This window comes from Scyliorhinus canicula, chromosome 18, assembly GCF_902713615.1.
Source record: "Scyliorhinus canicula chromosome 18, sScyCan1.1, whole genome shotgun sequence".
In the NCBI taxonomy this organism is placed as follows: Eukaryota; Metazoa; Chordata; class Chondrichthyes; order Carcharhiniformes; family Scyliorhinidae; genus Scyliorhinus; species Scyliorhinus canicula.
In genome coordinates, this window is record NC_052163.1 from 67,586,452 (window position 1) to 67,611,976 (window position 25,525).

Consider the following 25,525-nt stretch of genomic DNA (forward strand, 5'->3'; position numbering starts at 1 on the left):
GAGTTGAAACGAGCCCTTAGTGCAGCACCCGCGCTGCTAGTCCCCGACCAACTTTCACCGTACGCAATAGAGGTAGCGAGCACCGATCTGACCCTCTCGGCCGTGTTGCTTCAGGAACGGCACGAGCAGCTAAGACCAGTGGCTTATGCCTCCCGACTGTTAGACCCGGTAGAACAAGGATTTTCAGCCTGTGAGAGGCACCTCCTTGCTGTCTTCTGGGCAGTACAGTATTTCTCATACATCACCGGACTAAACCCCATCACCATTCTAACCGAACACACACCCACACAGCTACTACTAGACGGTCGACTGAAGGACGGTTCAGTTAGCCAGATTAGGGCAGCTAGGTGGACCCTACTTTTACAAGGACGGGACATTACAGTGAAACGGACACGCACCCACACATACTTAGCAGACAACCTCCAATACCCCGGACAGCCCCATGACTGTGAAATTGTAGCTCCCCTGCATAACACAGGACCCTTTTTAGCACAAACACCCCCCAGGAAGATAGGGAACCCGAAACAAAGCCCCCAGCCCACAGACACGTGTGGACCCTTGAGGATTTATGTAGACGGTTCCTCCACAGTTTTAAATGGTGAGCGTATCACAGGATGCGGCATCTATGTAGAGGACGCGCAGGGGCGCGCTCTCGAAGAGATAGCTCTTAAGTTACCAGGTCACTTAGGCGCGCAGGCAGCAGAGCTAGCAGCCATAGCGTACATAGTGGACCACCCCGATTCTTTCCCCAGCCCAGCAGACATATATTCAGACAGCTTATATGTCTGCAATAGCCTAACAGATTTTCTGCCCCTGTGGAGGACACGAGGTTTTGTCTCCGCAGACGGAAAACCCCTTCCATCAGCCCCCTTACTCCAGCATATCCTAGAGAAAGCGAAGGACAGGACCTTCGGCATAATAAAAGTTCGAAGCCACCATAGGTCATCACCCCCTGGGAATGTAAAAGCCGACGCGTTGGCTAAGGCAGGTTCCAGGAGAGGACACTTATGGACCCCCCCAGCTAGCGCACCAGCTAGCGCCCCTGTGAGCGCAGTCCAAGTCTCACAGACTGATATTAAAGATCTCGTGGCAGCACAAAAACAGGACGGAGACCTCAGGGAGGTTTTCAAGGGAAACTTTGTGCCTGCTTACGAGCACTTTAAACACGCACTGACCACACATGAGGGTGTGATCATTAAGGACCAACTTTATGTGGTCCCACAGCAGGACAGGAATCAGATGATTGCCTTGTTCCATGACGGACACGGGCATCAGGGAATTGATGCAACAACGAGGCACCTCAGGCAACTCTGTTGGTGGCCTAATCTCAGGAATGATGTAACGCACTACATAGAGAATTGCCTGATTTGTGCTCAGAATAACCCGGAGAGGTATTCTAAGAAGGCACAACTTCGGCATACTCGCCCAGTTAACGGCCCTTGGACAAACCTCCAGATCGACTTTATAGGTCCATTGCCCCCTTGTCGGAATGGCTATAAATACGTTCTGGTGGTGATAGATACCTTTACCAAGTGGGTAGAGGCATTTCCCTCACGAACAAACACAGCTAAGACAGCTGCAAAGATCCTGACCCACCACATCTTCACGAGATGGGGTTTACCCCGAAGTATCGATTCGGACCAGGGATCTCACTTTACAGGACGGGTCATGAGGAACGTCCTGACAATATTCGGAATCAAACAGAACTTCCACATTGCGTATCATCCACAGTCCAGCGGGATTGTGGAGCGCATGAATCGGACCCTAAAAACTACCCTTAGGAAAATGGTTCAAGAGAACAATTCCACATGGGATTCAGTGCTCCCATTTGCACTTATGTTCATAAGGAACACTGTCTCCACATCGACAGGATACACACCACACACACTCATGACCGGACGCCCTATGAAAGGTACAGAATTCCTTTTAGGACTGGACATGACAAGCCCCGAAGTGACGGCCCTCACACATGAAAAGGCAGTTAAAGATCTAGTTGAGACTGTGAGGTCTGCACAGCTCGCAGCCGCAGTCCAGCTAGGGAAACGCCGACAGCAACGGACTGCCTGTTTCAATAAGACCGTACACACCACAGAATTCCAGGTTGGGCAACAGGTAATGTTATCTGTTTATAACCCCAGCAGTTTTTTGGCTCCAAAATATTCCGGTCCCTACTCAATTTCGGACAAAATTAGCCCCTCCGTTTACAGGATCAAATATCCTAATGGGAAGACCGCGTGGTTCCATATAAACCAGTTAAAGGCTTATGGAACACAGGCCAACCATGCTCACCATGTCCTGCTGGATGCAGCAGAACACTTCACCCCGCCCACCAGAGACACTTTTCCACCATCCCCCTCACAGACCAGTTCATCCACGGACTCGCCCACGACTCCGCCCACAGACCACTACAGACCACGCCCCGACACGCCCACAAGCTGCCACAGCAGAGACAGCAGGACTGACACTGACTCTGAAGACAGCGACACCACACAGCCATACAGCCCACACTGCACCAACTACGACCCCGACTCCAGTGACCCCATGGAAGTCACTTACCTCAAAAACCCCGAACCACCACCCGACCCCGACTACCCCGACAACACACTCGACGCTACCCAATGGCACAGGGACAATTCCTACAGACTTGTCCGCAATGACGAGAGTGACCCCCGGTCGCACAACTCCAAAATAGCATGCCTGATCCACACAAGGGTGTGGGATCCGGGAGAGCAGGACGACACGGTGTCTGACTCCCGACACGGCAACCCCTTTGTGACCCTGTTCACAGAGGCAGAATCAAAGTGAGGTGTCCAGATGATGTAAGATAGGAATCGTTTGAGGGAAACGATGTCCTTTCTGATGGAACCTGCACGTATGTTTGTCTTCGTTTTATGTTTGTTTGTTTTCAGGAATGTAAATGTTTCAGCTGGAGGATGGACATCTTCTTTTCAGCTGAAAAGATTGTGACCACCTCACATACCCGTTAGTTTGTCCGCAGATACCTTTGAGAACTTCGGTTTGATTGGAGATCTTTTCCAAAGTTGTAAGGCCACACGCCAAATAGTTTATCTGCAGATATCTCTGAGAACTTCAGTGATGTCCTCAGTTGGAGCATCTTGGCTCCCTTGGTTTTTTAGGTGCCCCTCTATTCGGCGAAATAGAGGCTGCAAGTCATGGTCAACACATTCGTACCCGTTTCTTTCCAGGTTACTCAGGCAGTGGACAAACGGCACTGAGGACCCGCCCTGTCTGAGAACCAACCCTTGGTCAGCCAAGCTCGGGTATGGCACAGCACGCCCTACCCGGGGATCCCATCCAACTCGTACCCGTAGCGGCCCATACGCAACTCATTCGGATGTTTGTTTCCAAGTTTGTTTTCATTTTACGTTAGGTAGCCCTTCGGCCGCCATCCCACATGCTATTTACATCCGGGAACATTCGGATGGTAAATCAGCAAAGCCTGCGAGACGGCTCGCAGAAGGAAGGATTGTTAGGTGTATGCTGGTCTTTAAATTCGCTTTTTGAAAAAAAAATGAGGGGAGTCACAGGGTGTGACTTAGCCAGTCATTTTAAAGGGTCAATTGGGTTTTGAAAGACAGATGCACTAACAAGTAAAGGTCTTAAACTGTGTATTGACAGATACTGTGCTTGATCCCAAAGGTTTCAAAGGACGAGACAGAGGTCGAAGCCAGGATTGTCAATACCGGAGGAAGAAGGAAGAGAAAGAAGAAGAACAGCAAAATGATGGAAGCCCACTTATTACTATTTAATGTCATATGTATATGTGTGGAAACAAGACACGTTTCCCCCACAAAAACTATGTAAGACCCACCAGTGGTACCTTTGTTACAGAATGTATATATATGTCCAGTTTGAACTGTTGTGGAATGTAATTTTCCAGTTTTTAATGAATGAAGTCTATTCTTGGGACATAGATGAATGTCTTGAATATTTTTCTTGCCCATACCCAGTCAACCCGTGTGACAATATTTCAATGCAAGTCCCTGACAGTGTGGTGGGTTATGTTTCAGCAGGTTTTCAGCTCTCACCCTCCTCTGCCAAGTCCTTGTTAATGATCAGTTTGCCATGCCGCAGGTAGTTAAGGATCGGGCCAAAGTAACTCGGGTCTCTGTCTATAAGATAGGCACCAGTTTCATCCTGTAAAAAAAAAGGACAGAAAACAAAATAAAGAATAAACTACAATATGAAGGGAGCTTTGGTGTAGTGTAGACTTGTGTGAGCATTGGTTATGTATTTCTTCTACCAGCCACACAGCTTCAATGACATACAGATCTAGTTTGCAAACCGAGGGAATGGGGGGTGCAGTGGGTGCCTCCTCACAAGAGGGTTGTCCGGCTCTTACCAGAAACTGATGAGCATCTGGAACGTGGTCATATCTAGCCAGAGCTCCCTCCCATCAGGAGTGGCAGCTGAGAAATCCTGCCGCCTGCCTCTCCCCCTAAACATGGGCTCAGGTGGCTGAGGGAGTGCGTTGTGGCTGGCAAGATGACCAGAGTTCAGGGCAGCACGGTGGCGCAGTGGGTTAGCATTGTGGCCTCACAGCGCCGAGGTCCCAGGTTCGATCCCGGCTCTGGGTCACTGTCTGTGTGGAGTTTGCACATTCTCCCCATGTTTGCGTGGGTTTTGCCCCCACAACCCAAAGATGTGCAGGGTAGGTGGATTGGACATGCTAAATTGTCCCTTGATTGGAAAAAATGAATTGAGTACTCTAAATTTTAAAAAGATGACCAGATTCGGGACATGACTGAGTGATGGAGGGTGCTGCCGGAGGGATGGGAACGGCTTGTATCCCGACCGCAGCCAAAGCCATGGATGGCTGAGAGTAGGCCCTGGATCCACTGGCAGTACACGGGCGGCTCCCATCCGGACGGACACCGGTTCAGACCGAGCTTCCCAGCGGAGGGATGACCGGTCACCATGGAGACGGGGTGGCCGCCATTACCTTATCTGAGTCCAGGTCGGGGTCCTCCTGACACAGCCGACACAGGAAGGATTTCGGGTCCCGGCACAAGGTTTGCTTCGTGCTGACAAAATACGTCCCGCCCACGTTCAGCCGAACCCATTTGTGAGCGGCTTTGTCACCGGAGCCGGGAGCGCTGGCACCATTACCGCCCGGAGGCCCCGGATTTTGCAGCTCCGCCATCAGACCGCCATTTCCGGAAATACCGGTCAACTCGCACTTCCGCTTTGCTCCCGGGGTTAACGTGACGCGTTTCCGTTTCCGCGTCGCCATCTTGCCGCCCTTGGTGGATTCAGAAGTCGCGGGAGGGGATAGGTGAGCGGATTAATGAGGAAGGGGAAATGGAGGGAGGAATTAAACTGGGATGGGGAGAAAGGTCGGCAGAGGAGGTGGACGAGACCAAGGGAGGTGGTTAGGAATGGGGGTTTGGGGATTCAAATTCTGAGGAAATGCGAGCACAGCCGCATTTGTGCAATTTGGGGGAATCCTTCGACACTGACCTGTTGATCTGATTTTCCTTTTCCTAGTCTGTCCGATATCGTGTTTTTCCGACCTGCTGAGATGGCAGGACGACGGGTGGCCATGAAGGCTGTTGACTGGTTGGCGTTTGGCGAGCGGGTCCCACCGAACCAAAAAGCTATGTTCAATGCACTGAAAACCCGCAGCGATGCTCTTTCTAGCAGGTCAGTGTTCCCACAGCAACCACAACATGAAAAGGGGCTTTTCACAGTAAGAAGTCTGACAATACCAGGTTAAAGTCCAACAGGTTAGTTTCAAACACGAGCTTTCGGAGCACTGCTCCTTCCTCAGGTGAATGGAGAGGTATGGTCCAGAAACATTTATGTAGACAGTCAGAGATGCCAGACAATGCTTGGAATGCGAGCATTTGCGGGTAATCAAATCGTTACAGATCCTGAGATAGGGGGTGATCCCAGGTTAAAGACGTATGAATTGTCTCAAGCCAGGACAGTTGGTAGGATTTTGTAAGCCCAGGCCAGATGGTGGGGGGTGAATGTAATGCAACATGAATCCAAGATTCCAGTTGAGGCCGCACTCATGCGTGCGGAACTTAGCTATAAGTTTTTGCTCGGAATTCTGCGTTGTGTGTCCTGGGGCGGAGAAACTACAACATCTTCGCAGCCTTCTACACCATCAATGAAGATGAACATCTTGCCAAGGTCATCCCACTACTCGCCTTCAAACAACCGCGCAACCTCAAACATTGTTTGCAGCAAATTACTCAGCTTTCAGAACAGCGACCACGACACCACACAACCTGCCAGGGCAATCTCTGCAAGATATGCCAGATCATCGACATGGATACCATCATTACACGTGGAAACGCCACCCACCAGGTACGTGGCACATACTCGTGCGACTCGACCAATGTAGTCTACCTCACACGCTGCAGGAAAGGATGTCCCGAAGCGTGGTACATTGGCGAGACCATGCAGACACTGCGACAACAAATGAACTGGCATCGTGCAACAATCACCAGGCAGGAATATTCCCTTCCAGTCAGGGAACACTTCAGTCAAGGGCATTCAGCCTCTGATCTCCAGGTGAGAGTTCTCCTATGCGGTCTTCAGGACATGCGACAACGCAGAATTGCTGAGCAAAAACTTGTAGCTAAGTTCCGCACACGTGAGTGGCCTCAACCGGGATCTTGGATTCATGTCGCATTGCATTCATCCCCCACCATCTGGCCTGGACTTGCAAAATCCTACCAGCTGTCCTGGCTTGAGACAATTCACAACTCTTTAACCTGGGATCACACCCTATCTCTGGATCTGTAATGATTTGATTACCCGCAAATGCTCGCATTCCAAGCATTGTCTGGCATCTGACTCTCCCCCCCCCCCCCCCCCCAAAACTCAGTTACTGAGCACTTTCAGTACAGGAATGTAGTCTGATGCAAATCCATGGTAGGCAAATCTACATTTTTGCCAACAAACATACTTTTAGATTTTCCTCAAACATTGTTTGTGCTTATCAGAGAATAATATCAGTGTTGAGGATGGAACATTTTCCATTTCAGGCACTCAACATAGGCATTGAACACTCTCAGGGCAAATTTAATACAGGTTAGATAAATAGACTTTATGGGCGGCATGTAGTGCAGTGGTCAGCACTGGGACTACGGCGCTGAGGACCCGGGTTCGAATCCCGCCCCTGGGTCACTGTCCATGTGGAGTTTGCACATTCTCCCCATGTCTGTGTGGGTTTCACCCCCGCAACCCAAAGATGTGCAGCTTAGGTGGATTGGCGACGCTAAACTGTCACTTATTTGGTAAAAAAGAATTGGGTACTCTAAATTTATAAAAAAATATATATATAGACTTTCCAACATACAGAACATTGGGCAAGCCAGTCCATACTGGAGATAATGTTCCACCAAGGTTTCTTCCCATCCTTCCTCCTCTAGCTCTATCAGCACAGCTCTCTTCCCTTCTCTCTTGCTTAACTAGCTTCCCCTTAAATGTAATTATAATATTTGGCTCAACCTGATAGAGGATTCCTCATTCGCACTACTCATTGTGTTTTTTTCTGAATTGTCTACTTGAATATATTGGTCAGTGAACCATTACAACGCAGAAGGAGGCCATTCAGCCCATTGTGTTTGCACTCTCTCCCCGAATAAACATCTCACTTAGTGTCTTCTTCCCGTAATCCTCCTTGTGCTTCCTTTTGGATAACGGTCAAAATTCCATTTTGAATGCTTCGATTGAATATGCCTCCATATGACATTGGATCAGAAGTCGGACACTCGGCCCAACGAGTCTGCTCCGCCACTCAATGAGATCATGGTTGATCTTCTATAATTCACAGAATCTCTACAGCACAGAAGGAGGCCATTTGGCCCATCGAGTGCACCAACCCTCTGATAGAGCACCCTAACTCAGCCCCGCCCTATTTCCACAACCCCACCTAACCTGCATTGTACTGTGGGAGGAAATCTCAGCACCCAGAGGAAACACACAGTCACGGGTAGAATGTGCAAACTCCATAGTCACTCAAGGCTGGAATCGAACCCCGGTCCCAGGCGCTTTGAGGTAGCTGTGCTAACCACTGGCACCCATAATCCTCAACACCACTTTCCCGTCTTATCTACGTTACCATTGATTCCCTTGTTGATTAAAATCCTGACTATCTCAGCCTTGAACATGCTGACTGACCCAGCCTCTACAGCTCTCTGTGGTAGGGCAGCACAGTAGCACAGCTGCTTCACAGGGTCCCTCCGGCTTGGGTCACTATCTGTGGTGTTTGCACGTTCTCCCTGTGTCTGCTCTGGTTTCCTCTCACAAGTCCCGAAAGATGTGCTGTTAGGTAATTTGGACATTCTGAATTCTCCCTCTGTGTAGTCGAACTAGTGCCGGACTTTTCACAGCGATTTCATTGCAGTGTTAAAGTAAGCCTACTTTTTGCACATTCTCCCCGCTTTTGCGTGGGTTTCGCCCCCACGACCCAAAGATGTGCAGGCTAGGTGGATTGGCCACACTTAATTGCCCCTTAATTGGAAAAATGAATTGGGTACAGTAAATTTAAAAGAAAAGAAAAAAAAATACACCTACTTGTGACAATAAATATTAATATAAAGAAATCCAAGATTCACTACCCTCTGGAAGGCAAAATTCTTCCTCATATCTGTCCAAAATGGGCGACCCTTACTCTTGAGTTAATGTCCTCTGGTCCTAACCTCTCCCCTCTCTCACAGCCTCTCAGCATCTACGCTCAAGCTCTCGAGAATCCTATACTTCTCAATGAGGGCTCCTCTCATTCTTCCAAGCTCCGAGTACAGGCCCAACATATTTAACTCTCCTCAAAGGAAAATCCCTCCATACCCGATATCAACCGAGTGAACCCTCTCTGGACTGCCTCCAATGCCAATATATCTTTCCTTAAATAAGGAGGCCAAAACTGTTCACAGTATTCCAGGTGTAGTCGAACTAGTGCCTTGTATAGTTTTAGCAGGACGTACTTATTTCTATACTCCATTCCTTCAAAAGAAAGGCCAACATTCTATTTGGTTTCGCTAATACCTGCTGGACTTGCACGAGAACCACCTAAATCCCTGTGTGCTGCAGCCTTGCTCCATTTAAATAATATTCAGCTCCTTTATTCTTCTCACCAAAGTGCACAACTTCACATTTTTCTACATTGTATTCCATCTGCCAAGTTTTTGGCCAGTCACGTAACCTGCCTGTATTCCACTAAGATTATTTGTGTCATTCTCTCTCATCACTTGCCTTCCCACCTATTTTTTGTGTCATCTGTAAACTTGACAATAGTACATTCACTTCCCTCAGCCAAGTCATTAATATATATTGAAAATAATTGTGGCCCCAGCACTGATCCCTTAGTGGTTACCATCCAGAAAATGCCCTCCTATCCCAACTCTGTCTTCTATCTGTTAGTCAATTGTCTATCCATGCTAATATACTATATCTAGCACCACGGGCGTTTTATCTTATTAAGTAGCCTTTATCGAGCGCTTTTTGGAAATCCATTTACTGGTTCCTTTTAGCTATCCTGCTCATTACCGCCTCAAATAATTCTTATAAATTTATCAGGCATGATCTCCCCTTCAAGAAGTTAAGCTAACTGACCTATAGTTACTTGTTTTTTTGTCTCCTTTTGTTTTGAATAAAGGTGTAACATTGGCAGTTTTCCAATTCTCTGGGACTTTTCCAGATTTTAAGAATTCTTGGAAAGTTACTACCATTGCATCCACTATCTCTGTAGTTACTTCCTTTAACATCCTGGGATGCGTCCCATCAGATCTGGGGGACTTATCTGCCTTTAGCCCCATTAGTTTCCCAAGTACTTTTTACTTAGTGGTTGTTGTTGTACTTATTCCCCACCCCTTGAGTATTTAATATTTTTGGAATGTTATTAGTGTCACCATGAAGACTGATGCAAAGTATTTGTTTAACTCCCCTGCCATTTCCCGGCTCCCTATTTCCTTAGTCGCATTCTCTAATGTTCGCTTTGGCACCTCTTGTTATATTTTTGGATAAGCTTTTGCTGTCCGTTTTTATATTGCTTGTCAGTTTGCTCTCATGTTTATCTTCTCATTATTTTTTGGTCATCCTTTGTTGGTTTTAAAAACTTTCCCAATCCTCTGGTTTACCGCTAATCTTTACATGTTCTTTTTCCACATTGCATTTTGATTTATTCTTCCTAAAATCTTTCTTCTTCACTGGGCTATATCTTTGTTGTGAGTCCGGAACAATTTTCAAAAACATCTGCCTGCCATTGCTGATCATCTTGTCTTTCCAGATAAATTTTCCTGCAAAACCCCTTTCCCAATCCACCCCAGCCACTCTGCCCTCATTCCTTTATGTGGAGATGCTGCCGTTGGACTGGGGTGAGCGCAGTAAGAAGTCTTCTAAACCAGGTTAAAGTCCAACAGGTTTGTTTCGAATCACTAGCTTTCGGAGCACAGCTCCTTCCTCAGGTGAAGCTCATTCACCTGAGGAAGGAGCCGCGCTCCGAAAGCTAGTGATTCGAAACAAACATGTTGGACTTTAACCTGGTGTTATAAGACTTCTTACTTGATTCCAGAAGGCTGCAAAGTGTCTAATCAAAAGTTAACATGCTTTTTGGATAAGTGAGATAATGTTCCAGAAACATATCTGGCATCTTTGACTTTGTCTATATATATGTTCCTGGAACCTACCTCTTCATTCACCTGAGGAAGCAGCAGTGCTCCGAAAGCTAGTGTTTGAAACAAACCTGTTGGACTTTAACCTGGTGTTGTAAGACTTCTTACTGTGCTCATTCCTTTATGATTACCCTTATTTAAGTGTAGCACATTTATTTCTGACCCAAGTTTCTCACCTCCAAATTGAATGCTAAATTCTATCATGGTCACTGCTTCCTCAGGGATCTTTTTACTCTGAGATTGTTTATTAAACCTGCCTCATTACACGTGACCAAATCCAAAATAACCTGATCCCTGGTTGGATGAACAGCATATTGTTTGAGGAAACTTCTGAATACACTCCGCCAATTCTTCCTCATGGCTACTTCTATCAATTTGATTTTCCCAATCTACATGAAGATGAAAGTCACTCAAGTCTAAAATACTGTGTTTTTTACACTTATTATCCTGATTTATTCTCCGTCCTACAGTATAGGTACTGTTTGGGGCGGGGCTATAGACTACTCCCACCAGTGTCTCCTTCCCATTGATATTTCTTACCTCTATCCTTATGAACTCTACACCTTCTGATCCAAGATCATTGCTTGCTATTGTACTAACAATAACAGTCCATCCCATACTAACAAAGCTGCCCCATCGCCCTTTCCTTCCTGTCTGTCCTTATGAAAAGTCACATACCCCTGAATATTTAGTTCTCAGTTTTGATCTCCTTGTAACCATGTCTCTGTAATGGCTATAAGATCATACCCATTAACTGCAATTTGTGCCGTTAATTGATTTATTTTGTGCAAATGCTACGTACGTTAAGTGAATAGCTGTTACTTTTTGCCTCGCCATTTCCCCCCTTTTTGACCCTATTTGTTGCTTTTTTTATTGTTTGTACACTCTGTCCCTTCATGTCACTTCTGGGTATTATCTAAACAGCTGCCTTGTAATGCTATCAAATCCTTTTACTTTGTAAGTCTACATATCCCCTCTACAGAACCAGCCCCTCTCTATTTAGTTTAAAGCCCTCTATACTTCCCAAGTTATTGGTTTGCAAGAACATTGGTCCCAGCACAGTTCAGAATTAGGCTGTCTTAACGGTACAGACTCCACTCTTCCCAGTACTGATGCCAGTGCCCCATGAACCAAAACCCATTTCTCCCACACCAGTCAGCCAGGTATTCATCTCTAATTTTATAGACCCTATTCCAATTTGTACGCGGCTCAGGTAATCCAGAGATTATAGCCATGGATTCTCTGTTGTTTAATTTAGCGCCTAGTTCCTCAAACCCTTTCCTTGTTCTACCTGTGTTGTTGGTACCTACACAGACCATAACAACAGGATACCCCCCCCCCCTCCAACCTCTCCCCAACTACATTTCTCTTTTTTCCCCCATTTGAATGACTTCCTGTACAACAGTGCTGTGGTCAGTTTCCACATTGTCCGAACAATACCCGCTCTTGTCTGCACAGGGAGCAAGAATCTCAAACTTGTTGGACATGGGCATGGGAGAAGGCTCCTGCAGTTCTACCTCATGGATGCCTCTTCCTGGCTCATTGTAGTCACACCCTACTGTCCCTGACCACTGACCAAATTCAAGGTAGTTAATCTAAGGGGACTGTCCTGAAACGCAGCATCCAGGTAGCAACCCCCACTAGCTTTTTCTATTTGGCCTTCAATTTCAAAGCAAATCCGAAAAGGTAGAAGAGAGAAATACTCGCTGACCAAACCTTTACCTGTGATATTACATGGGTGTGTTCACTTAATGTTGTGGGACTACTGCAATTTATTTCCCGGCCGTGGTCTGCTCCTGCCCCCACTGACCTGCGGAGGTAGTAGGGGAAATAAGACACACCAATACCTCCCTCCCCCACTTCATTAAACCTCCCACACTTATATCAACACTAGAGTCTCACTCACTGTATAGCCACTTGCTGCTTGAACATTTTTTTTCTCCACTCGCTTTTGCTTTGTTTGCCAATCTGTGTCCACTTGTTCTCGATCCCTTTTACGAGCCAGAACAATTTCTCCCTATCTTCTCTCTCCAATCCCTCATCATTTTGAATACCTCTACCAAATCTCTCCTCATCCTTTTCTCTCAAGCAAAACAGTGCTGACTTCATTAACCTATCTTCATAATAGAAGTTCCTCATCCCTGGAACCATTTTTGTGAATCCTTTCTGCACTCTGTCCAATGCCCTCCATCCTAAAGTACAGCACCCAGAACTGGACGCAGTACAGTAACTGGTGCCACACTGGCTTTCCTTAATTAATTCTTATTTGTCCATGTGACTGTTCATTTTGTTCTAAATTATTGTTTTGAGATGTTTCCCCACCGTTGAAGTTAAACTGACTGGCCTGTAGTTGCTGAGCTTGTCTTTACACCATTTTTGAACAAGTGTGTATCGTTTGTAATTCTCCAGTCCTTTAGCACTACCCACAAGTCTATGGAAGACTGAAAAGTTATGGCCAGTGCCTCTGCAATATCCACTCTTTCAGTATTCTTCGATGCATCTCATCTGGTCCTGGTGCCTTAGCTACTTTTAAGTACAGGCGGCCTATCCAATACCACTACTGTATCAATTTTAAACCCTCTGGTGTCTGAATTGCCTCCTTTTTCACCATGGCGTGGGCGGCAGGAACTTCCTTGTAAACTGCGAAGCAAAATATTCATATACTTCAGCTATACTCTGCCTCCATGTCTCAATCCTCTTTTATGTCTCCAAATTGGCCCACTCTTAGTCACAGAGACATAGAGGTTTACAGCATGGAAATAGGCCCTTCAACCCAACTTGTCCATGCCGCCCAGTTTTTACCACTAAGCTTGTCCTAATTGCCCGCATTTGGACCATATCCCGCCATCCCCATCTTTCCCGAAGGCCACAACTTCCTCCCCTCCATCACTCCTGGCTTCTCCGATATCCCAAATATTGCCACCAAAGGGTCTGGCTCCACCTTCTCTCCCAGTATCCTTGTTAGTGCCGTGAACACTCCCGCCCAGAATCTCTCCACTTTTTCGCAGCCCCAGAATATATGTGCATGATTCGCTGGTCCATGCCCACACTTCTCAGCCTCGTCTGCCACCCCCTGGAAGAACCCACTCATTCTTGCGTGAGTCTTGTGTACCACCTTGAACTGTATCAGGCTCATCCTTGCACACAAGGAAGTCGCATTTACCCTTCGTAGCGTCACACTCCATACTCCCCAGTTTATCTCCCCTCCAAGTTCCCCCTCCCACTTCTCCATAATCTTCACCACCTTCTTGCCACCCTGCTCTCCCAGCTACCCGTTATCGCTCTTTAAAAAAAAAAAGCGATTAATTTTCTCCACCTGCACATGCCTCTTTAAAGGTGGGATAAGAGGTATTTGTGTGGGGAGACTGGTCAGTGATTGCAGTCTGCTGACTGTTCCTGTTTCCCCACAGGTTGACGTCGCTTCCTGAGAAATCTCCGGCCATTGACTGGAGCTATTACCGGAAAGTGGTTATGAAAGCTGGTATGGTGGACGAGTTTGAAAAGAAGGTGACAGAACAATTGCATGGGTGGTGAGAATGTGAAGCAAGGGTTAATAGCTAGAACAATCCAGAATTAATGGGACACATTAGTGGAAAAATACAAATAAGGGAGTTGTTATTGAATTTGTGAGCCGACTCATGACTGTAAGCCGAATAGCCTTGAGAAACAAGGAAGATGGCTGGATGACGGAATATGAAATGTGGGAGCCATTGATACTGTGGCTAAACACCTGTTTTTGCTAAAACTGCTATATACTCATGTGCCAATAGATAACCTCAAAGTCTGTAAAATCATGTATCGAAACTATGGCAAAAACAAGCTATGCTTTGTAATGGGGGCAAGCTCAAGTGAATGTGAGGGACAGCCCCTTAAGAAAACATATAAAGACAGGATGTTTTCAGCAAAACTTTGGCACACTCAGAGGTGTTTCTTTGGAATACCTAGAGGGCTGCCCCGATCGTAATAAAGAATATTCTAAAGTACGAACGTGTTCGAGACTTTCTTCCGGACTGAGAGACAAGTGAATTAGAGACACATTCTCAGTGGATGGGGGCGGGCTCCAAACAGTCAAGGGAAAGCCACAGAATGGTTCCTGTGTGCCCTCTTACTTAACAACTCAAATTCTTTTGAAAGGGAATTAGTTGCTTAAAAGTGACATGGTATGGAGAGCAAGTCGCATTAGCCTGAGATATAAAAGAGAATGGAATGCTATAAGGAGACTGCAATTCAACTGGATGTGATATTATGGGAGTTGAAGAAAAGAGATTGGGACCAGACTGGGTAGATCATGTGGAGAAAACATGAGTCCAAAAGCCTGATTCTGTACTGGAATGTGGTAGGCTCTGGTTAAATTTTGTACCTCCATCTGTGGAAAGGTAAAAGAACGAATCAGTAACTGAATGGTCAGTTATGTGTGATGATCAATCTGCAAATTGCCTTTACTGGAGGAGTATATTTGGGCAGGTTCAGGTAACCATGCTGAATATCACAGGCTAGGTTTTGCTGATGTCCCCAAAAACCTTGCAGACCAGCCAGAATTACTGGATGGTGAGCAGGAATGAGAGCCCCAGCAGGATTTTTTCTTGCCTTGCCTGGGGAGCTGAGGCAGTCCATCACTGATGGGTCCAGATAATTCGACACCGGTGGGAATTGAAACTGTTGTTTACACAGTTTTGATTCAATGGGGTCTTGACAAGACCAGGATGTTGCAAACATTTAAGGGCAGCACGGTAGCACAAGTGGATAGCACTGTGGCTTCACTGCGCCAGGGTACCAGGTTTGATTCCCCGCTGGGTCGCTGTCTGTGCGGAGTCTGTATGTTCTCCCTGTGTCTGCGTATGTTTCCTCCGGGTGCTCCGCTTTCCTCCCACAGTCCAAAGACGTGCAGGTTAGGTGGATTGGCCATGCTAAATTGCCCTTAGTGTCCAAAAAGCTTAGAAGGGGTTATTGGGCTACGGGGACAAGATGGAAGTAAGGGCTTAAGTGGGTCGGTGCAGACTCGATGGGCCAAATGGCTTCCTTCTGCACTTATAGACCTGTGAGCTTGACGTCAGTGGTAGGAAAACTGTTGGAGAAGATACTGAGGGATAGGATCTATTCACATCTGGAAGAAAATAGACTTATCAGTGATAGGCAGCATGGTTTTGTGCAGGGAAGGTCATGTCTTACAAACCTAATAGAATTCTTTGAGGAAGTGACAAAGTTAATTGATGAGGGAAGGGCTGTAGATGTCATATACATGGACTTTAGTAAGGCATTTGATAAGGTTTGCCATGGCAGGTTGATGGAAAAAGTGAAGTTGTATGGGGTTCAGGGTGTACGAGCTAGATGGATAAAGAACTGGCTGGGCAACAGGAGACAGAGAGTAGTGGTGGAAGGGAGTGTCTCAAAATAGAGAAGGGTGACTAGTGGTGTTCAACAGGGATCCGTGCTCGGACCACTGCTGTTTGTGATCTACATAAATGACCTGGAGGAAGGTATAGGTGGTCTGATTAGCAAGTTTGCAGATGATTCTAAGATTGGTGGAGTTGCAGATAGTGAGGAGGACTGTCAGAGAATACAACAAAATAATGATAGATTAGAGAGTTGGGCAGAGAAATGGCAGATGGAGTTCAATCCAGGCAAATGTGAGGTGATGCATTTTGGAAGATCAAATTCAAGAGCGGACTATATGGTCAATGGAAGGGTCTTGGGGAAAATTGATGTACGGAGAAATCTGGGAGTTCAGGTCAATTGTACCCTGAAGGTGGCAACGCAGGTTGATAGAGTGGTCAAGAAGGCATACAGCATGCTTGCCTTCATCGGACGGGGTATTGAGTGCAAGAGTTGGCAGGTCATGTTACAGTTGTATAGGACTTTGGTTCGGCCACATTTGGAATACTGCGTGCAGTTCTGGTCACCACATTACCAGAAGGATGTGGATGCTTTGGAGAGGGTGCAGAGGAGGTTCACCAGGATGTTGCCTGGTATGGAGGGTGCTAGCTATGAAGAAAGGTTGAGTAGATTAGGATTGTTTTCGTTGGAAAGACGGAGGTTGAGGGGGGACCTGATTGAGGTCTCCAAAATTGAGAGGTATGGACAGGGTGGATAGCAACAAGCTTTTCCCAAGAGTCGGGGTGTCAGTTACAAGGGGTCACGATTTCAAGGTGAGGGGGAATGTTTAAGGGAGATGTGTGTGGAAAGTTTTTTACGCAGAGGGTGGTGGGTGCCTGGAATGCTTTACCAGCGGAGGTGGTAGAGGCGGGCACGATAGCATCATTTAAGAGGCATCTAGACAGGTATATGAATGGGCGGGAACAGAGGGAAGTAGACCTTGGAAAATAGGAGACAGGTTTAGATAAAGGATCTGGATCGGCGCAGGCTGGGAGGGCCGAAGGGCCTGTTCCTGTGCTGTAATTTTCTTTGTTCTTTGTATATTCTATGTTCAAACATCCCACAAAATGTAGATAAAGACCATCAAGGTCCATCAAGATTACCCCTCACTAGTATCTAAAATAGTTTTGCTGCACCCCTACCCTCCTGTCCCAGCAATCGTAGAATCTGGAAGAGACAAAAGAAAAACCAAGGCCCCAAAAATGGTGAAGAAAAACTGACATTTTCTCCCTAAATTCCTCAGGCTTTCAAACCCAAACAGATCAGACTGACTGCATATGTTAATCCACTCACATCCTCCATGTTCAGATCTCTGCCCAGTCAGGAGCTCACTCAGATCCTCCTTGAAGGCTTGGAGAGTATCAGTAACCACTATAGCATCCAGCAATGCAGTCAATGTTCCACTGCTCTATCCAGAAGGATTTATGGAGAAGGGCTAAATAAACATGAGGGAGAAAATAAAAGAGGGCCATATTGATAGGTTTAGATGGATATAAACAGCCAATGTGGACCCGTTGGATTAAGTGGTCTGAGTGTTTATTCCTACTTGTGTGGTTTAAATACATGTCCTCTGACTTTCACTGGATTGTGAATTTCAGTGCAGTTCGGAGGTGGCACAAGGCAAATCCCACCCCCCAACACTTCTGGATGACTAAGTCAGTAAACATAGACCAGTATCAGATTTTAGGTGCAGCAAGGAGTAGTTGTAATCTCTAATAGGGTTGTGAGTGGTTTGCAGGAGGAGTTGTGACTAATATTTTAATTTTATAATTTCTCTCTCTTGCATCCTTCTCTTTCCCTAACACATATAGTATGAAGCTTTGAAGATTCCAGAACCTGTTGACACACAGAAGGAGAAGATCAATGCCCAGGAACAAGAAACTGTGAGTAGCAAGTCCTTTTTCTTGTATTTTACACGGGATGATGATATTGTACAGTCAAATCAATTATTGTAATACAAAGGATCTACGTTCAATTAATGGTTCCTTCTTATTCAACAGGACAAGAGTGCTCAATCCTACATCCTGGCTTCTAAGGAAAGGATTTCCAAATATGAGAAGGAGGTAATGCAACTGCATATGTACCTGCAGGTCCCATGGATGCTAAACCTAGTTAGGGTGTGGGTCCCTCGGGCATATATTGTTCTCTGTTACATTATTGGTGTGACCATGGTTGAGTAAGTGCTGGTCTGTACTGAGGTGTGGGGAAGGGAAGCTGCAGCATTTAGCCATGTCCTCACTTGACAGTTAGACATGATTTTTTCCCAGCAGGGGTCTCTGAATGACATGAACCCCTGGCTGCTTTTATTTGCACTGACAAGAAGAATGGGGAAAAAGTCAGCTACCCAGCCGAAAAGCCAGCAAAGACTAGGGGAGGGAATCCTCAGCTGTTGGCACGGAACCAGGGGGGGTCGACCCCACAGATCTCCCAGCGCTGACCCATGCGCTGATGGACAAGCTTACGGGCTTCATCACCTCCAAGTTCCAGAGACACAAGGAGGAGTTGAGAAGAGACCTCCTGGCAGCCGTCAAAACAGCAGTGGAAATTGCAACGGCTGCCATGAGGGTAGCAATTGCCAAGGTGGAGCTGAGGCTAGAGGTCCAGGAACCAATGGCAAGAGACCTCGAGAAGGCCGCCACGGACCAAGGGGTCTGGATCACGGTGCTCGAGATATAGGAGGCGAACCTGATCAGAGCCCAGAAGAAGCTAAAAGAAAAAGTCGACGACCAGGAGAACAGAACTTGAGAATCGTGGGGCTGCTGGAAGGAACGGAGGGGAGGAACCCAACAGAGTATGTAGCGGCGATGCTTGGGAAGCTGGTCGGCGAGTCGAGCTTCACCAAGTCCTTGTGGTGTCTCCCTGCGGCCCAAAGCAGTGAGCCACCATGGGCCATTATTGTGAGGCTCCACAAATACCAGCACAAAAAGCGGTGAAAGGTGCGAGAGGGTGCAAGTGGGAAGGACTTTCCATCCACTTATACCAAGAGATTGGTGCAGACCTGCCCAAGCGCCGGGCTGAATTCAACAGTGCCAAATCCGCCCTGTACAAAAGTGGGTGTGGTTTGACATGCTCTACCCTGCCGATCTGTGGGTAGGAAGGACCATTATTTTGATGCTCCAGAGGAAGCCAACATGTTTGTCCAGAAGAATGGACTGGGAAAATAGCTACAGAGCGCAATGGCTAGAACATGGATTGCAAAAAGACTAGGGGCAGAGGCCAACACAGGCAAAGGTGCTGAGAAGGAGTCTGAGGGTGGACGTGGCCTCTCTACAGGAAACACACCAAAGAGAGAGGGACCGACAGGGGTAAGGAAGGGCAGGGTGGGACAAGCGTTCCATTCGTGTTTCGACACCAGGGTGAGGGGGTGGCCGTACTAATCAACAGGACAGTTTCATTCACGGCCACGAGCACAGTGACTGACATGGGGTGGGGGTTAATACATGATGGTCAGTGGGACCCTGGAAGGGGCCCCAGTAGTCTTGGTAAATATATACGCCCTAAACTGGGACACCACAGAATTCGTCAAAAAATCAATGGCTGAAATCCCGGACCTGCATACCTGCCGACTTACCGTAGGGGAGGTGCTTTAACTTTGTACAAATCCCGACATTGGACAGACCCAACCCCAGGACGTTTCACCACCCAAGTGAAAAAGAATTCTCCTTCTCCCACATGCGTACAGCCTACTCCAGCATAGGTTTTTTTTGTTGTAGGGAAAGGGGTGCTTCCATGGGCAATAAAGGTGGAATACCTTTATTACATTCAGCAGGTGCCTGATGTTTGCTGTTAATTGTCTGCCCTTAAAACCTATTTGTTTGTAATCTGAGATTGAGATTGTAATCTCCGACCGCATGCAGTGGACGTGTGGTTAGAGAAAGGGCGGGTCCGATGCCCGCCATGGAGGCTGGTTACAGCGCTCCTCACTGATAAGGAATTCTGTACTAAAATATCCCAAGCCATTGACGATTATGTATCCTGCAACCAGAACAGGAGGTCTCACCCTCTATGTTTTGGAAGAACATAAGGAGCAGGAGTAGGCCATCTGGCCCTTCGAGCCTGGTCCGCCACTCAATGAGATCATGGCTCATCATTTGTGGACTCGGGCATTGAAAGCGGTTGATCAAGGGTAAAGTCATAGCCAATAGGGCTCTTGGGGACAGGAAAGAGAGAGCAGCCAGATCAATTCCATACTGGAGGTGGATCAGCGGTACTCCACAGCCCCAACCATGGAGCTGCTGCTGGAAAGGAAAAAGCTGCAGATAGAATTTGACCTGCTCTCCACACAGAAGGCAGTTTGTACCTGTCCGGTGGGGGGGGGGGGGGGGGGGGGGTGCTTGTAAGAACATGGAGACAAGGCCAGCCACATGCTGCCACACCAGTTGAGAAAGCTGGCAGCCACAAAAGAGCACTTAAGTTAGAGAAGGAAACGGTAAGATGGTCGTGGAATCAAACAAGGTCAATGAGGCCTGTACAAACTTCTTACGAGGGCTATACACTTCCAAGCCGGGGGACTCGGGGGTGGCACAGTCCCGCAACAGACTGGATATAATGGTGAGGGCAGGAAACTAGGGTTGGAAGCACTTGTTGGAGCTGGGAGAAATTGTAGATGTATCAATTCCACACAGTCAGGGAAAGCTCTGGGAGCCGATGGAGAGTTTTTTTTAAATAAATTTAGATTACCCAATTATTTTTTCCAATTAAGGGGCAATTTAGCGTGGCCAATCCACCTACTCTGCACATTTTTGGGTTGTGGGGGCGAAACCCACGCAGACACGGGGAGAATGTGCAAACTCCACACGGACAGTGACCCAGAGCCGGGATCGAACCTGGGACCTCAGCGCCGTGAGGTGGTTGTGCTAACCACTAGGCCACCGTGCTGCCCCTAAAAATACATTTAGAGCGCCCAATTCATTTTTTCCAATTAAGGGGCAATTTAGCATGGCCAATTCACCTATCCTGCAAATCTTTGGGTTGTGGGGGCGAAACCCACGCAAACACAGGGAGAATGTGCAAACTCCACACGGACAGTGACCCAGAGCCGGGATCGAACCTGGGATCTCGGCGCCGTGAGGCAGCAGGGCTAACCCACTGTGCCACCGTGCTGCCTCACCTGGAGAGTTTGCCAGAAGTGATTGCGGAAGATCAAATAGGTTTTAAGGGCAGACAATTAACAGCAAACATCAGGCACCTGCTGAATGTAATAATGACCCCATCTGGGGAGAGGACAGCAGAATTTGGGTTCAGAGCAGGGTGAAGCTTGCGTTCAGCTCTCCTCCGGCGAGCGTACGGACGAACGTCATCAGTTCCAAATACTTCCAGCTGCACAGGGCAGCAAGGCAGAGGTGTCCTCTATCCCCTCTCCTGTTCGCACTGGCAATCGAACCGCTGGCTATTGCTCTTAGATTGGCGGATGGGTGGACGGGCATTCGGATAAGGCAGGGAGCACAGAGTTTCGCTCTATGTGGGTGACCTGCCCCTCAATGTGTCAAACCCCTCAGCCAGCATGGGAAAGATAACCGGTCTCCTTGGGGAGTTCGGCTCCTCAGGTTAGAAATATATGAACGGGCGGGGAACAGAGGGAAGTATATCCTTGGAAAATAGACAACAGGTTTAGATAAAGGATCTGGATCGGTGCAGGCTGGGAGGGCCGAAGGGCCTGTTCCTGTGCTGTAATTTTCTTTGTTCTTGTTCTTTGTACACACAGCGTGGGAAAGAGCAAAGTCTTTCCGGTAAACCCCGCCTTTTAAAGTAACCCAAACCAAGTTCAGGTTCCCGGGGATTCCAAGTGGCCCATACCTGGAATAGGCTCCACAAATGGAACCTTTCCAGTCTGGTGGAGAAGGTGACGAGGAACCTGCAAAGATGGGTCTGGCTCACTGTTTTACTGGCTGGAAGGGTGCAGACGGTCAAAATGAACCTGCTGCCGAGGTTACATAGATAGAATTTACAGTGCAGAAGGAGGCTATTCGGCCCATCGAGTCTGCACTGGCTCTTGGAAAGAGCACCCTACCCAAGGTCAACACCCTATCCCCATAACCCAGTAACCCCACCTAACACTAAGGGCAATTTTGGACACTAAGGGAAATTTTTCATGGCCAATCCACCCAACCTGCACATCTTTGGACTGTGGGAGGAAACCGGAGCACCCGGAGGAAACCCACGCACACACGGGGAGGATGTGCAGACTCCACACAGACAGTGACCCAAGCTGGAATCGAACCTGGGACCCTGGAACTGTGAAGCAATTATGCTACCACAATGCTACTGTGCTGCCCTTGAAGAGGTTCCTCTTCATATTCAGATCACTCCTAATCTTCATCCTCAATTCCTTCTTTGCCAGGGTCGACAAGTTAATCATGGCCTTCGTCTGGTTGGGAAGAGCACATGGGAGGCCTAGCCCTACCGAACCTCCTGTTCTACCACCGGACGGCAAATCTCGCGACGGTGAGGGGGTGGCCAATAGAACTGGAGGCGGAATGGTTCCGAACGGAGGAGACTTTCTGCTTCTCCTTGTCAACTGTTCTAGTCTCCTTCATGATTTCCCGCCCAAAACACAAACATACAAGTCAGCGTACGTGCCGGGCACATAGAACATAGAACATAGAACAGTACAGCACAGAACAGGCCCTTCGGCCCTCGATGTTGTGCCGAGCAATGATCACCCTACTTAAACCCACGTAACCCGTATACCCGTAACCCAACAACCCCCCTATTAACCTTACACTACGGGCAATTTAGCATGGCCAATCCACCTAACCCGCACATCTTTGGACTGTGGGAGGAAACCGGAGCACCCGGAGGAAACCCACGCACACACGGGGAGGACGTGCAGACTCCACACAGACAGTGACCCAGCCGGGAATCGAACCTGGGACCCTGGAGCTGTGAAGCATTGATGCTAACCACCATGCTACCGTGAGGCACGTGACCTCTTGAATTTGAAAAACCCTGCCCCAAGGCCATGGAACCAGTTCAGGTGCCACTTTGAATTTGGCGAGATGTCAACAGAGGCCCCCATCTGCAACAACCACAGGTTCATACCGACGAGGATTTGGGAAGTGGAGACAGGACAGAAGGACACGAACAGTAGAGGACGTGCGTGGACGACAGACTGGCGATCCTGGAGGAATTCCGAGAGGCTCCAACTCCTGAAAGGGGTTAGGGAAAGGCTTAGGTACCTGAAGCTGCCCGACTTTTTCCGTAGGGAGACACGTTTATGGACACAATGGTAGGGTTGGACTGGTTAGGAGACGACAAGTGTGGCGACATCTACAGGCAATTCATAGAAAAGGTGAGGTCCGCACCGGATGAGACCAGACTGAAATGGGGGAGGACTCTGGATTGAGGCGCTGCACAGGATCAACTTCCTGTTCCGGGCTAAGCCTGGTGCAGCTCAAGGTGGTGCACGGAGTGCATCTCACAAAGACACGCGAACGGTTCTTCCCGGAGACGGAGGGTAAGTGTGAGCAGTGTTGGGGGGCCCGGCCAATCACGCCCACATGTTCTGGTCCTGCCGCGGACTCAGTTCTGGGCGGACTTCGAGGCTATGTCCAGGGTGGTGGGGGTCGAGATGGAGCCGTGCCCATCTGTGGTGGTCTTTGGGATGTCTGAGCTCTGGAAGGGGGTGAAAACCCTGGCCTTCGCCACAACGATCGCCAGGCAGAGACTTCTGCTAGGTTGGAAGTCGGCAGCGCCACCCGGTGCTTCAGAATGGCTCTCTGATCTGGCCGAGTTCCTGAGGCTAGAAAAAAAAATTTACAATGAGGATCCGGAGAGATTCCATGAAACGTAGAAAAAGTTCACAATCCTCTTCACAGATCTGTTTACAACCAGCAACTAATGGGAGGGGGGGAGAGAAAGGGGAAACAGTTCGGGAAAAGAGTGGGATGGGTGGGTAGAAAGGGGGAGGGCAGGTAAAGACGTGGGAATGGAAGGCAACTCGCAGATAGTGAAGAAGGAACGGGGAGAAGGACCATGCCTGGGAGGGAACATAAACCCCTCCCATACGGGCTAAACCAGGAAAATGGACCAAGCAACACTCCCTCGAAAACATTTGGGAGGGAACGGGACAGCCCCACACCCACCAGCGAAACAACAATCGGCAAGCAAGGGGAAGGGTCCCAGCAACATTTGTAACTGGGCAAAGCTGGGTGCAACTCATACCGCTAAGTGGTAGGAAACCCAGGAAGAATCCTTCAAAATACTGTATAAACGAATAATGTAAAATAGTACTGGGACCTCAGTGATGACAATGTGGGTATCATGTTTTGTCGGTTTTATTGTGTTAACTTCTATTACCGTTCTTCTCTTGTTCTTTGTCCGCGAAGATGTTTTTAAATACAAATGTCAATAAAAGTATAATTTTAAAAAGTGAAAACCAATTTCTACCTGCCAAACTCAGCACTGCCTGCAGTACAAAATAAAAAAAACGTGGTCCCTTCTGGTCTGAATCAGTAAATATTGGCTCTGTCCCCTGAGAGCTTAGCTAAATTTGATTGGACTTGTGTGCAACCATCCCAACGAAGCCCAATGCCTCCAATCAGTCCATTCCCCACCCAATGTATAAGAGTAGCATGTATAAACTGCTCAGAGCCCAGTACTAAGGAGGAGGCTATGTATTTCATGGGGTTCATAAGGAGGTTTTATAAGAGATGAGTGGGGATAATGGGTGTGAATTTCTGGAGGGCAGATCTATTTCACCTGGTTATCAGTGTGCTGTAAATGTACATACTCATTTATTCTGTTCAATTACTGTTTTCCAGCTGGCCAAATTCAAAAGCATGGTTCCATTTGACCAGATGACCATTGAGGACCTGAACGATGTTTTCCCTGAAACCAAACTGGACAAGGAGAAATATCCCTTCTGGCCGCACAAGCCCATCAGTGAGCTGTAACTGTCTCCCGCTCCAACCTGTGCCCTCTACAAATGTAACTCTCTTGTAAAATAAAACTAAGATCAGTGTTGAATGAGTCTGTGATCTCCCTCTCATGGTGTGTTACCAGGAGCTGTGCAACCAACAACTTCACTCAACCCAAATGAAGCAAAATATTCTATACTGGGAAGGTGCGTCTCCCCTTCACCGTTATCTTCTCATCCTCTCTTGATGGTATTGATCCACGCTAGAGTACAGATCCATGAGGTGGTATATTCCCCAGTATCTCATCCAGGTGGTTATTCTATGTGAGTCTTGAGGGTGCTAGCAAGCTATTTGGTGATTTTGATTACCTGATACTCTTGAGCTCTCAATAAAAGCAGGAATTCCTGTTTGTCTTACTCCCCTTCTGCCTGTTACCAATTGACCTTTGTTTCCTCATCCAATTTCAATTAAAACAATGTTCTGGCATTTTATTCTACAGAATGAGATTCCCAGGCCATGTGCAAATTGACAGCCGCATTTTTGACATTGCAGCAGTGTTGACATTTCAAAAATTGACTAAACTGCTTTCGGACATGTTATGGGCCAGGGTTTAAAGAACCCCAAAGTGTATCATGGAGTTCACCTGAC

At 47.6% G+C, this 25,525-nt stretch overlaps 2 protein-coding genes across 2 annotated transcripts in view; one reads left to right on the forward strand and one right to left on the reverse strand.

The window, feature by feature from the left end:
* Positions 1–5,202, reverse strand: part of LOC119952837 (BTB/POZ domain-containing protein KCTD2-like) — a 52,963-nt gene extending 47,761 nt beyond the window's left edge. Inside the window, exons 1-2 of the mRNA XM_038776360.1 lie at positions 4,964–5,202; positions 4,050–4,158 (exon numbers count right to left, since the gene is read on the reverse strand). Of these exons, the coding sequence (XP_038632288.1) occupies positions 4,050–4,158; positions 4,964–5,164 (310 nt within the window). The 5' untranslated portion in view covers positions 5,165–5,202. The remainder of the gene's footprint in view (positions 1–4,049; positions 4,159–4,963) is intronic.
* atp5pd (ATP synthase peripheral stalk subunit d) lies at positions 5,160–24,990 on the forward strand. Its single transcript, XM_038776361.1, has 6 exons — positions 5,160–5,296; positions 5,509–5,664; positions 14,057–14,153; positions 17,831–17,902; positions 18,020–18,082; positions 24,782–24,990. Exons 2-6 carry the CDS (start codon positions 5,543–5,545, stop codon positions 24,911–24,913), a joined length of 486 nt encoding a protein of 161 aa, XP_038632289.1. The 5' UTR covers positions 5,160–5,296; positions 5,509–5,542; the 3' UTR covers positions 24,914–24,990.
* The last annotated feature ends 535 nt before the right edge of the window (positions 24,991–25,525 follow it).